General features: G+C 37.6%; 1 protein-coding gene across 5 annotated transcripts in view; it reads right to left on the bottom strand.

Moving 5' to 3' along the window:
• Positions 1 to 14,253, bottom strand: part of LOC135684267 (GTPase-activating protein CdGAPr) — a 46,871-nt gene that overhangs the window by 25,248 nt on the left and 7,370 nt on the right. For 3 of the 5 annotated variants that reach the window (XM_065199742.2, XM_065199741.2, XM_065199739.2), the window contains 4 exons: positions 11,624 to 11,705; positions 4,383 to 4,479; positions 3,772 to 3,833; positions 2,731 to 2,818 (listed from right to left, as the gene is read on the bottom strand). In XM_065199742.2, coding sequence (XP_065055814.2) covers positions 2,731 to 2,818; positions 3,772 to 3,833; positions 4,383 to 4,479; positions 11,624 to 11,691 — 315 coding nt within the window. In that variant the 5' untranslated portion in view covers positions 11,692 to 11,705. Of the gene's footprint in view, positions 1 to 2,730; positions 2,819 to 3,771; positions 3,834 to 4,382; positions 4,480 to 7,811; positions 9,671 to 11,623; positions 11,706 to 13,083; positions 13,924 to 14,253 lie in introns of those variants that run through there. The other 2 variants (XM_065199743.2, XM_065199744.2) reach the window with 2 other exon arrangements.

Below are 14,253 nucleotides of genomic sequence, written 5' to 3'. Positions count from 1 at the left end.
GTACCTGTTCCTAGTTACAAGATCAAAGGTAACAGAAACCGGCAAAATCATACGGTTGGCCAAAAGAAAAGTATCTTGCGAATAGGTCATTAGCTCGCTTCAAAGAATCTTGCGATTTAAAGGAATCGTGAGCAAGAATTATGCAAGGTACCGTAGAAGCAGGGGGCGCAGGGGGAGGCTATTGAGTCCCCCCAATAATTTCCAGAATGTAATTCTTGGTTTTTAGCATGTTTAGCCCTCCCCCCTAAACGTTTTAGCCCCCTCAATCTGTAACATTCTCCGCATTCCTCGAATTACGCAGGTTGATAAATAACACGATACAGTAAAACAGGAAATACACAAATGAAGAAAGAAAACAATTCGTCCACCATTATAGATTAACCTTGATGAACTAGATGGAAATTAAAAATGTAAAGTATACGTGGTCACAGTGGCTAATTTTGTGGAAGTTGTAAGGTGTAGATACATCCCCTTTAACCATTAATCAAAAGTGTACCCCGTCTTTTCAAGATCACCATGTTTGTGGTCGAAAGTAGCCATGGTTACAATCTTTCAGTGACTTGTCATATAATTATTGTCTTTGGTTGATATTTGGCTGAAGCTCTATGATAACCCTCTGGAAAACACTTGGGTTTATTCAAACGGAGTCAAAATATCCCCGTTCATGCAAAATGAATTTTTTTATACTATCTGGTACTGATGGGAGTAATTTTAAAACTGTACAACAGTTAAATCCGTTTAATCCCCGGCAGTAAACTTCAAATGCAATACTGTACAACATGGGAAAATTCTTTTGAAATCTCGTGATAGAATTAAGCATTGCCGCAAACTAGTTAGGCGACATTGATTATTCTCAAACATAGTAATGTTAGAGTTTTGCTCGAACGTGGGAAAATGAAATACTAAATACAGGATTGCACGTTTATAAAAAGCCAGTAAAAAATCTCATGGGAGTGCTGTAGATACATAAAGAATATGACATAGATATAATAATAAACGAATGGAGAAAGTTCAATAGCAAGAGGAATGAGCCAGTAGAGCCCTGAAAGAAGGCCATGAGAATATTATTTAAGGAAGAAACTTTTCTTGGAATTACACAGAATTTCTTGGAACCTTTGAATACTTTGAATAGTGTCTTGACAAGATCGATCCACCGAAAATCTTGATTTTATTGAATAGGAGTTCATTCTATTCAAATCATTTTTAAGATAGGATTAATGGTGTGAAAAGAAGTCACCAGTTATAACAAGCTTGTGAAAAAATGATAAATTCACAGAGCGACATTTCAAATGGCTTTCTAATGATTGGTTGGTTGAGACAGGTTTCCAGGTTTTGAAAATATTGTATAGCTGTAAGCCTTCAATAGAAAAAATGGGGGTTTTTAGGAAATATGGGGAAATATGGGGTCACACCTAAAATATCAGGGGGAAATGGAAAGAAAGGAAAGCATTTTCTTAAGTTTTCAAGACAGGCCAGACGTAATAGCACTTCTTCATCCCTTGCCCGTTTCTTGGTATTCTTCACTAAGCTAGCTTGATGAAACATGACTTCAATCTTCGAATCTGCATTAAAGGTGTCAAGGAACAACCAGGGTGGTTATCTACAAATTCTGAACCCCAGAAACCAGATATATGTCGATTTTTCGATAAAAAACAGATTGATATCAAAATTTCCTGAAAGGTTGCCAAAACTAGTTAGGCCAGAGAATTTAAGGTAAAGATTTATTAAAAGCTTCCGTTTATGCTCCGATAAGCCGGATTATTGGTAAAACCAACATATGTGAGTAAGTCGACACTAAATCCTAGAGATATCCGTGAAAAAGATGTTTTTTACAACTTTGCCAAAAGAGTAATCTAGAATATTTTTCTGACGTAAGACAAGCTACAGTTATTGTTCCGGAATTTTAACGCACTAGAGCAGACCACAGGTGAAATGAAAAATACAATACAAGAATTAAGTAAAGGAAAGCTAATTAAGATGGGAAGAGCAAGTGGTTGAAAGGAAAGGAAAATGATTGTGCCACAACTCAATATAAACGCAAGGTGACAAAAATATCAAAAACATCAAGATGACTAATAATGATTATAATTATAATGGGCGCTTTTATACAACATCGTTGTAACTTCAGAAGAGTGATAAAAATCGACTCTCCTTTTAATTAAATCTGATGTGTGAGAATATATCTGTTCTTTTCATGTTCCTGCTTGAACGACGTGAAAAATGGAAAACATTGCTTTACTTGGCACAACTATAACATGATTTGCCAGGGCACCTGACTTGCGAATACAGTACCTTTTTCGAGGGGAGGGGGAGGGGCAATTTGATGATTTACGGTAACATTCGCAGTCATACCTTGGAGCCATTACCTGACTGCTTCTCGTTGTAAAAAACTTACATACAAGCGGGCGAAAATTTGGTAGAAACACAGGACCAGGCAGAAATATGAGGTAGAATATATTTTGACCAGTGAACAAAGGTTGAAGGAGGCATGCCATATAAATATCGAAAATATGAACATAACATATATTAATAATTTGGATACAGAATAAATCGAGTCCTGAGGCTGAATCGTCGTATTCTGGCATGGTATAAATTTTCATATAGGTTGCATTTGTAAGTGAGTTTACATACCATGATTCTTGTAACGATTCCATATACAGCTTATAAAGGCATTATAGAAATACGTAGACAGATTAATCCGAGAAATTGCAGCCACAAAAACAAACTTACTTCAAGTTTTCCAGGAATTTCTACGTTGTTATAGTGAAAATGTGACATTTCCTCTATGCGCGGAAAGCGTGATTCACTGCTCACAAGCCTACAAAAACGGAAACATCTTTAAAAATAAATTCACAGCACATCTAAAAGTGTCTACTAGATCCGCTATAAAATGTCTTAAAAGGGAGCGGAGGTCAGATTTTCCAGAAATGAACATTAACTGCTAATCTACGTTAAGTATTTCGGCTGCACAAATAATTCTTTAGAATAAATCATGCTTTTAGTTAAATACTTTCTTCATTGAAGGCTAAAAAAGATTACCTTGAAATAAATCCTGCACATGTTTTGTGCATAATTCACAGGATTTTTATAGGATAATAAATTGAAACCAAAACCAGTTGTTGGCTTATATTGGTCCAACGGCAAAAGGTTTTCTGGAGAAAAATGGGCAACAAACTTTCGAAAGAGAGGTTTAAATGTTTTCTTGTCTACGTAAAAGAGTGTTCTAGCCTCGAATGGCAGGGACACCAGCAAAATAAAGGGCACGGTTTAGTTCAAGGTATGGAAACCAGCGGATCATTATTCTTCAAAGTATCAAACATGTATAAGCATTTTAGAGGTTTTAAAAGGGGACTTCGTCTAGGATGGATCTCTATAACAATAGAAGTTAAGCTGAAATTACCTTAGCTAGGCGGAATTAAATTATTGTCTACAACATCGTATTTCCATACTCAAGCACCACGCACCAGTCTAAAAGTGAGGGGGCAGACTTCAAAGGGGGTGTCAGAAAATTTTTATGCCCCGCCCTCAAGAACGCGGGAAAAAGCCCCTTTTAGAAAATACTTGCTTATTTCCACTAATTTGCTGTATAGGTTCTTATAAGGCTGTTGTTAAATCTGCTGTCAAATCTGCTAGCATTAAAAAAATTATACAGGTCTAGGAGAAATTACTAGCAAGTTGTAGATACACTACTACAGAAGCACGCGTTTAGAATAATGGTATTATAACATATTTTGAACTAAGATCTCTAAATAATGACAAACTCGCACATACTTTTTAACTTTAATTCTTCCAATAGTTGTCTCTTCCAATGGCTCTTTGAAAATGATTTCATTCTGCAAGCAATGACAAAGGTTTCTTGTGAGACCACAATCTAGCATAACGTTTGTTACTCCCACTTTTTCAATCTCAACTCGATCTATGCTGCTGCTTATCCAAAACACACTTGAGTGGGTCTCAGCTCACGTCATAGTCAAGAAATGCCAGATCAACAGTTTCAATTGTTTTTAAAGCAAATGAAACAAAAAAGGAAAGAGGACCAATAACAACCAATGAGAACCAATGAAAAAAAACGAAATAAAAGCAAAAGTAAAACATCGAGAAGCAAATTTTAATGTTTACTGCCAATGAAAATTGGTCAGGTAGTGTCCCTGTCGTGTTCTATTCGAAGTGAAAAGTATTAAAAACGCTTGAGATGGTAGAGGGGCATTGAAGATAGATAAAGAATGGGGATACCTTTCCGCTCGCTAGCTTGTAGCAGCAGCAGATAGACATGGCAAAGAAAAATATGATGGGAAACCTAGACAAAGTGAAGAAATAAAGCATGTAGCTGTCACAAAACATTAAAGGTAAATTAGGGATGATGTATATGCAAAAGCACTTACTTCACTTGGTACTGGCATAGTTTTGTCAAACAAAATGCTGCTTCGTTTGGCATTGACCCTGCCATCCACAGAGAGACGCATAAGCTTTCGGTTGACACTACAAAAAAATCAAGTACTTCAGTAGATAAATCTTAAATCTCAAAAAATTAACAAGATAGTGATACATTGCTCGCTTCATGAAAAATAAATTTATGTAAAAGCTGGGTAGATTTGCCAAACTTTTCAGAAGTACAGCGATGAGAGACCATCTAAGCTTGATTCCGTTACCGACCATACCCATAGTTTCCGCACCCCTGATTTTATTTTGGCATATTCCTACAGATTCGAAGAAAATGATTTTTTCTCGCCTAAAAACTGACAATGGCTATAATCGAGTTGTCACAATTTAACCAATCAAGACATTAAAAACCTATGCAAAAAAGTTGAAGCAAAGTGCTCACCAGAAATTTGACCCTCTCATCCCTAACGCTTATCAAATAGTCTTGTAAATTCAAGAAAAGAGTCTGGTAATATAAATGTCTGTGAAAAGGGAATGTAGCCATTTCTAGCAGTAGTTGATCTTATTCGAAAGCCACGCAACCTCAGACCTTGAAACTTCCAATTCTACACGTGAGCAACCAGGTCATTGGGAAGCAAACATTCAAATGCACGTTGATCCGATCCGGCGATGAGCGGGGAACGTCTGGAGTTGGATTAAACTGCTTTGCATTAGCGCATAAAAGGCTTGGATTCGCGTGCGGAGACACTTACCGGTTGCTATCTGTAGCATCTGGTAATGTCGGGTTGCGTCAGACATAGGGCGTTATTGGAAGTCTCCTTCACAGGATAATGTCCATAATTACTACATATACCTGCTAGAGGGCACACCAGACAACGCACTGCTTTGATATGCCTTCATACTTTTAGTTTGGAAAAGTACTTGAGATGGCAAATTCTCTAGAACTTTGATTTAGTGCATCACACATTTCATTTCCATCAAAATTATGACCAACAACAATTTTGAAAATAGGCTACTAGTATCCCTCGCGAAAATTGAATAATAAGGCAACACGTGATGTAACAAGGTACAGGGGCGTCGAGAGGCGGGTTAGGAGGGGCAAAAGGTCCGGGCCCGTGCTCCGATGGGGCCCGTTATAAAGTAACATGATCTATTTACAATGCAAAAAAGCTACTATTTCAGCTACTTATACGGAATAAACGATTGTAAGTTTATTGCAGAGACATTTCCACATGTCCTTGATTCATGCAAGTTTTTTTGCGCATTCTTGTAAAAATCCTTGGAATAACTTTTTCAACAATTGTACCTAAAAAGAGCGTTTCCCTTGATCTCAAGGAGATTTAAGAGCGTGGCTACAGGAAATTTTCTGGGGGTGCAAGTTTTTTTGCGCATTCTTGTAAAAATCCTTGAATTATTTTTTCAACAATTGTACCTAAAAAGAGCGTTTCCCTTGATCTCCGGGAGATTTAAGAGCGTGGCTACAGGAAATTTTCTGGGGGTCCCAGTTTTGTGAATCACTCTTGGGCCCGAGCTGCCCCTCGACGGCCCTGACAAGGTATGACATGAATACTGATTGATCATTAACTTCAATCTTATTATAAGTCTGAGATTCTACGAAGCTTAATTCTACTTACGACTTGGTATGAACTAAACGAGACATGAGTGTACGGTCAGGGTAAAATCATCACGAAAATAATTCGCTTACTATCGGATAGAAAAGATTCGGGAAAATAACTTCGGACAAAAAACTTTCGATGCATTTTTGAGAGCTTCTGCCAAACACTTTTTGTGAAATATCCAAAAGCATACTTATACCAAATTTACGTTAGTAAACATGGCTAACTTGACTTGGATATATAGATGTAATATAACGAAGAGCCAATAGAACACTAAGAGCCACGGAAAAACTAACACGAATCGATGACAGCGTCAATTGCAATTAAATTAATAAAGCAAGATTTTTTCAACAGTAGCTTTTTTGCAAGTGCGAAAATGGAAATCGATCTGATCAGGCCAACTCCACATCCCCCCCCCCCCCCCCCTAAAAATTTTACAACGGATATTGAGAAATTAGAAAATCGACTTCTGCAAAAACCGGGGTGGGCAAGTCCACCCCAGTCCACCCCGTGACGACACGACTACTGGTGGTATGGGCTTTTTACGAAACTAAAACGGGCACCATAGCTCTACAGTCATTGGCAATCTTCTTTAGCTGCGCTTTCTAGGCCTTCTGAGCTGGACTTGTGTACCATTTGACCAAAATTGCTTCCAGACGCATAACGTGCGTGAGACCGAAAGTAGCGAGAGAGGGGGTGGTTTAGGATTTTAATGACACTAAAATGTGCCAATAGCTCTGCATTCGTATTTAACCCGAGTGTGTGTAGCCCTTCCATTCCGAAATGTAGTTGAAACCATACGAAAATCTCCTTGTTATTGCTTTTATCATGTTTAGGCCCCCAAACATCTTTAGCCCCCCCCCCCCCTCAAACCATAATTTGTTCTGTGGACCTTTCTCTCTTGGCTGGACAGGCGAGCCACGAGTTACATGCTTGTGCTTTTCAAGCTCAAAACAAAATATGTGTATCTGCCTGTTTCAACTTTGGGTTACTTTAAATCAGATTTAAATCTGATTGCGACTGGCTTAAGAAAATTTTAACCCTGACATTTATCAATGCCATTTAAAAACTTAGATAAACACAATTAAAGTTTTCAAGTTTCGGAAGGTTTTCAAAAGCAGGGCATACGATAATATTGCCAATTCTTCTTAAAAAGTCTTCAAAAGAGAAAAAAAATCACTTCTCTGAAAAATCAAACAGTTAAAACGATTAAACAGAGTATTATGATATACTTTCAAATATTTCTATATCGCACCAGCTTCTTGTTAAACAACTGATAAAATATTTGTTCACAATTTTAGACTTACAAACACAAGATTATTTTAATCAATAGAAATACATTGAATTTTAAACTTTTAATTTCGACACGGGCACAGCATACTTTTTGATAATACATTCCGAAAACTGGACGAAAAACGGGTTTCTTGAAAGCCATCTTTCCTTCAAAAATAAGAAGGCACCAGGTGCATTTGATTTTGATCTGTTAACAAAACAACTTTATATTCCTGGCTCACATGCTAAAAACACTTTAGATTCTCAAAGTTTTCGATCACCAAAAGCGCCTTTAGCCAGCTTGCAAAATTTCTCAATATTTACCAAAAATTGTTACCAAGAATTTAGAGGACTAAACAACATATAGTGCCATATAATACATATGGTGACGGAAATTGGAATCAAGAGTCAGAGACTGATCAAGTAATAATAAAAAGTAGAGCAAACGGCGTGTGTTCCAAGACACGTGCTACAAGAACAATGTTAGCTGTGAACATTTCCTTCAGGCGAATTAAAGAAAATTCGAAATTCAAATTAATTTACCTGCGTATACTACAAAGGCAGTAAAAAACCATTTTGATCTTTGCCACCTGTTTAGTGCGTTGTGAAAACAGCTCTGTGTGCTTCTCTCTTTTTGAACACTTCAAATTTCAATATGCCACGATGTACGCATGTAGAAATTTCCAGATTGTGAGCAAAATGCCTGACTCAAACGAGTAAGGTTATATATTTAGGTAGCATCCAGCACCATCACTAAACAAGCGTTGTTTTTTCTTATTTCACACAGAAGTTTGTAACATTATCCAGGAAATCAAAGTTACTTGCACAAAACCAGCAAACAAAAAACAATGACAGATACAAGTAGCCAGGAATCTTGTATATTCACTGATAAGTTGCCAATCGCGGAAAACTTTAAACCAGGAAGTTTTCTACTGGTTATCTTGACATGTGGTAATAATGCAAAGTCTCCAATAAATCCGTCACAAATCTTGCATAAAAACCAAACAAAGAAAGATTTTGCAACTCTTCTACAGACGCATTCCAGACTAAACTTTAGCATGTATGTACATAATTTTGCAACTCATTTCGACAGATATTTGCGATCTTCTGGAATGTGTTATCGATGAACAAACTATGTCACAAGGATAGATCTGGCATTAAACAGGTAAATCATACATCAAGAAAAATTACATTGTTCTCAGCATGCTCTTTTGTGATAAAATCACGTGACACACGAAAAAGACCGATTATCGCCCAGACAATGTCACGTGACCTTCGTAACCGATAATTTTCAATGAATTAGAATCACGTGACTATTGAAACAAACACAACAAAGCGACACTTGGGTCTGAATTATTAACGAAGAAAGCATGCTTACTCTTTATTACCAGCATTGTCCAACTGCTATACACCTGTAAAGCATCATTTGACCCTCTGAAAGCTCTCCATTGCGGTAATTTACAAGTTTACACCGATTCTTAGAGTCAATTAGCGTTACCAAAATTAGGCCTAAAGTGCATCTAATCTTGTGGCTACAAAATATTCCCTATAAAAGCGGCATATGAAAGTTAATCACAGTTATTTTCTAGATTTAAACACAGCCAATCACCTCATCGGGAAGCCGGCTGGAATCTAATTTGCGTCCAAACCACTTGATTTCCAAGATCATTCTATAAAATTCTACCGAAATGTGCTAAGATATAAGCCATCATTTCAAAATATTTTATTTAGTAAATACGTAGTTTGGGCACATTGGATCTACCGTAATAGTTCTTCAAATTGCAATTCATTTCAATGGTACAGAAATAGCTATGCAGCCTCCATTTTTGAAGCAGAAAATTAAAAAAGGCTCTCTTCGTTTTTGATGTTTCGGATAAAAATAAAAAAAAATTTAATTGACTAAGTCTTGATTAAAATATGACAAGTAGCTGGTATTGGTTACTTTCCAAAGATGTATAGCAGAATAAACCCCCCCCCCCCTATCAATACGCTCCCTCTATATTAGCACCCTCTCGTTAAGCCCTTCTCTGCAACTTCAAAAATTAAATAGCCCCCATCCCCTCCGGGACTTAATAGAGCTTCTACGGCTTGCAAAAAAGTGAACGACTAAGACCAAGAGAAAATGGCAGCGCATGACCCGTTATATGAAATTTTATACGGGCAAGAAAGGTAGCTCCCTTTCCCTAAGTTGGTACACTGAAATGACCTGAAATGACCTGGAAAAGGGAGACGCTGTCGAGAAGACAAGAAATTGACAATAAAACACTTTCACAGAAACATATGCTGAAGTACTTCAATTATCACCACCGCTGTGAAAGGGTATTTAAGCAAAAAACAATCTGTTTTTATGACGCTGAGTTTGTAGACATATGAGAATTTGATTTTTTAGAAAAAATTGAGAAACTGCACGATAAACGTATGCCCTTTTTTGCAATATTACAGTGTTAAAGTTTGAGTGATAGATTTACACAGCCCCCCCCCCCCCCACACCCCACACAGAGCAGTGTGATTTAACCAAAATCAATTGGCCAAATAATATTACCAAAAAAGATCTATTTCCAGGACCCTTCTTCTTGAAACGTCTCTTTCAAAGTCCTTATTATGGCAGGAAACTCTCCTAAACCGAGGTAAACTGTCCTTGTATAATTTGCAAACATTGTTCCAAAAGAACGTTCGGGATATACGAGTTTCAAAATACGATATTAACTTACGCTATTTGGTGTGTACAACAGGATGGTTCTAAGGTGCCACTCTGAGTTTCACGCTTAATGCGATCATCTGGCAACTTACGGCTCTCGTATGGAAATCATTTAAAAACTTCATCCTACGATTTTTAAAACTCAGATTAGGACTTAAAAGCAAACTTCTCTTGATAAAGCATATGTCCAAAAACAATTTTTCATAGATCGAGCATGGCAAAAAGGGCTTCATTTTAAGTTCAGAAGATTGTCCCTGGAAAATCGCTAACTCTTTTCCACAATTTTCTGTTAAACCATAACTAGCTAATTGTTCTAAACAGTTTGGCTTATAGTTTGGGAGATATTTCTGTAGGTGTCCCACAATGTTCGATTTTGGGACCTTTGCTGTTTCTTGCATTTACATAAATTTATCAGTGACTTAAAGGTAGGCCTGAAAAGTATGATTAAATTATTTGTATTATAAGTTCCCTTTATAATGTTGTAAAGGATCCTAAACTCGCAGCTGATGATACACACGGCGACTTGAATCGTGTAGATGAACGGTTACATAGATGGATGATGTCCTTCAACCCTGACCCCAGAAAACAAGCTGTCGAGATCATATTCTCAAGGAAGTGAGACAAACTTGGCCATCGCACGATATTTTTCAATAATATACCAGCAAAGAGTGGACGAGCATAAAGATCTTGCATAAACACTAGACCCGAGCCTTCCTTTTCCAGTGATATGAAGTTTCCTTTTCCCAATAGCGAAAATATCTTCGGAGGGAGCAGGGCCGTCGCTAAGCACTTTCACTTAAGGGGGTGCCATTCACCAATTTGCCGACAAAATAGGGCATGGCCTAAGATATTTCAAAGTGGGGGTGTGGCATTTTGATGCAATTGATTTTGTTTATCAAAGATGATGTTCTCGTTAGTCAATCATCGCTTCAATTTTCGAGTGACTGTGGGTACTTGGGGCTCGAATGCCTTGAAACAAAACCGAAAGACGAGGTCCCCCTGCGAGCGGAGCGGTCAGGAAATTTTTGCGACCACGCCCTTCAGATTTTCTTAAAATGTATTTCTTGCAGTCATTTCTTGCAATCGTTTAGAGCTTTTTACTATTTTTAGGCATACCTACGTTTCATTGATTTCATTCTTAAAATGGAGTTCATTACTACTTGAGGCCCCCTCGACCTCAAGGCCCTGAGGCACTTTGCCTCCTTTCCCTGCTTACAGTGGCTTCCAGTACCTCCAGGATCAACGTTCAGAGTTTTTCAATAAACTTTGACCCTTCCCTAAACCCCAAACTTTAGGTAGAAATCAGGTCGCCCTGGATATTGGACATTAGATTCTAGACTCCGGCTGCCGACATTTCCCCCTCCGTAACACCCATAGCGCTTTCTTTTCCTGTTTTGAATTGCTGAGGGCTTTTGGGCAATATTTTTAAGTTCACATCCTCATCTTACCCCAACTGTTCGCTAAAGCTATTGCTTTGGGAACTTTGAAAGCAAAACCCGAAAAACACTTTTAGAAAATTTGCCGACAAGAATTTTCTAGGGCACCCCCCCCCCCCCCCCCCCCCGCTAGCGACGGCCCTGGGAGGGAGCACCAACAACTATTTATCCTTCAACGATGGTGACTGGAAATCGTGAATTATGATTGAATGGGTACTTACGCTAGTGTTGAAGGATCCAATTGATTTCCCTCGAGAGGCGCGTTCGGGCTTGAAGGCTCGCCTTCCATTGAGAATACAGCAACTGAAACAAAATGATGTCCATATAGGTACATAATTCAATATTGATCGTGAGCTGCTAAAAGGACATGAAAAATCGACACATCACCGTGCATATTGAAATCCAATATTTCTGACCGACCTTTTCATCACGCTAAAATTACAATGCATAGTTTGTATACTTTGAGCTGTATGATTGAGGGCCTAAATGCCCTAAAACTGGTTGCCAAACAAATAGAAAACCATGTCCATTTTATGAAAACCATGTTCTCATGATTAATTGGCGTTATTCAAATTAGGGTTTAGAACCTTGCACCCAGAAAAAGTGGAAAGTGAATGGGGTTTTACAAAATTTTTGCACTTCCAGTTTGTAGTCATCCTGAATTTGTTTCATTTTGTGAAAACCATTTTCTCATGCCCAATCCTTCAAGAGCCATTGACATTGGCAATTGTAATAATTGAGTAAATTTATATGACTTTCTTGCTGCAACTCCTTTACAATCAGTTTCCTTCTTTTCCCATTCTTTTTGTTGAGAACATAACTCAAAACATGTAAACAATTTTCATGCACCTTAAGTTGGCCTACTTTTCTCAACATTTTCTACGAAAATAAAGATATAAGTAACGAAGCTTTATTCAAATGCTCTTGTTTTGAAGCCTGTAAACCCCAACTCCTTCCCCTAATATCTTGGATGTTCAAATTTTGAGCATCAGAGGAAAGAATAATAAAATCGGCTTTTTTGAAAGAATCATTCAGATATTGATATGTTTACCACCAGATAACGTTTCTCTCCCTACTTTCCCTGTTTTGTCAAAGGCAACTTGCTATGATCATTTTCTAGGCAAGGAGGGAATATAAACTATTCACAATAACAAAAGCAAAAAAAATTACAATGACAAACAAAGATCGCGGATCATATAGCGGATTGGGGGCAGGTTAACAGTTTCTAGGGCTAAACATGCTATTTTGTATGGTTTTAAGAATATTTGGGCACTTCTAAGGGGGCAGGGGCTTAGACTTTATCTTCATTTCAATAATATTCCCCATTTCCAATAATTTACCATTTTTCAACCCAATTTCCAATAATATTGTTCCTGCATGATAACGAAACCCAAAACAGACTATCTGGCATTCAAGAATCCAAAATACAAGGCAAAAATAAATGTAAATACCACAATATGAAAAAACACATTGATATGAATAGTGTTGATCGTTGGACATACTGAATATTTAAATAAAATTCTGCACCACTAACATAATTATCATTTCCATGAACTGTCTTTTTATTTTGATAATGGCTGACCCTGTTCAAGAGAGGCACGTGCTTTGGAACAGATTTGAATTGGCATTCTACAGCTCTCAAAGAAGTAGGAACGAAGTAATTCATTTTTGGATGGTTTACCTTTGATTCACAAAGCTGACGGTCACTGATCTCAGAATGTTTTCGATACGAAGTTCATGCAGAATGAAGTAGTAATCACACAACCAACTCGTGTCGACGACGCAACTGGTAGGAGGGAGGGCCCTCGTCGAAAGGGATTTACTTCACTTTTCGGCATGTAAACACTTTCGGCAAGTAAACACAGAAAACAAAACGAAGAATGAGTGCTTAGGGTACCTGCGGTCATAACATCAACAACTTGTCATTTTCACTGTTGATGTCCATTCAACTGACATATGCAGACAGTCTACTCGCAAATATCGCAAAAATTCTAAGAAAAATTTTCAGTATTATCAAGTTCAAATATGTTGCTGAATAAAGAAGAAAAGCTTTTAGCATCGCCATGATGGGAAATTGAGACGATAAAGTTTTCTGGCCGAAATTGGCGATATATTCTGTATTGCAACTGTTGTTAAATTTATAGCGAAATCTTTACGATTACAAACCCGAATAGAGTACCATTTTTAGCCTTTTTAGCATCGGAAATTTTTAGAAAAATCTTTTCGCGCCGCAAATGATTCTAAATTCAAAATCGTAGGCTGGATTGTTCTTAATTTGTTTCTTAATTAATAAGGTCGTGCAAGCAGTGCAATTACTAGCTTTTTCGCTCTAGGGAGGTTTTCAGGCCTCATTTACCAACAAAATGAGTGAGACAACCTTCATTCGCCTACAAGTTTGAAAATTCACTGAAAAAGCACCCACACATGGGTACAAATCCTCGATTTTGAGAGGAGACGTTGTTTAAAATTACATTTTATAGTAGCTTAATCTCAGTTTGTTCTTAATTTGTTCTCAACTTATAAAATTGTTCTTATAAAAAATAGTGTACCGGGCAAGGACCATTTATAATGTTGTAATTATTTTATTTTTTGTCAATCAATACAACAGCTTCTTGTTATTTACATCGATGTGCACTCTGAGCCACAGGTCACCTTTTCTTTCTTTTCCCAACGCACAGTGGCGGATTTAAAGGAGGCAACTAGGGGCAGTTGCCCCTCCCTGAAGCAAGTTTGGCGCCCCTTCTTTGGAAATTGTGCGCCCCTTTTGAAGAATGGGAATCAGGTGAAAAGGTTTTTGAGACCGATAGGTTAATTTGCTTCAAGGATTACCTCAAAGTCATGTCGTTTAATC

This window comes from Rhopilema esculentum, chromosome 21 (genome assembly GCF_057945365.1).
Source record: "Rhopilema esculentum isolate cy_ngs chromosome 21, ASM5794536v1, whole genome shotgun sequence".
Lineage (NCBI taxonomy): Eukaryota > Metazoa > Cnidaria > Scyphozoa > Rhizostomeae > Rhizostomatidae > Rhopilema > Rhopilema esculentum.
The sequence above is the reverse complement of the archived record's forward strand: the minus strand, read 5'-3'. Positions and strand labels throughout refer to the sequence as shown.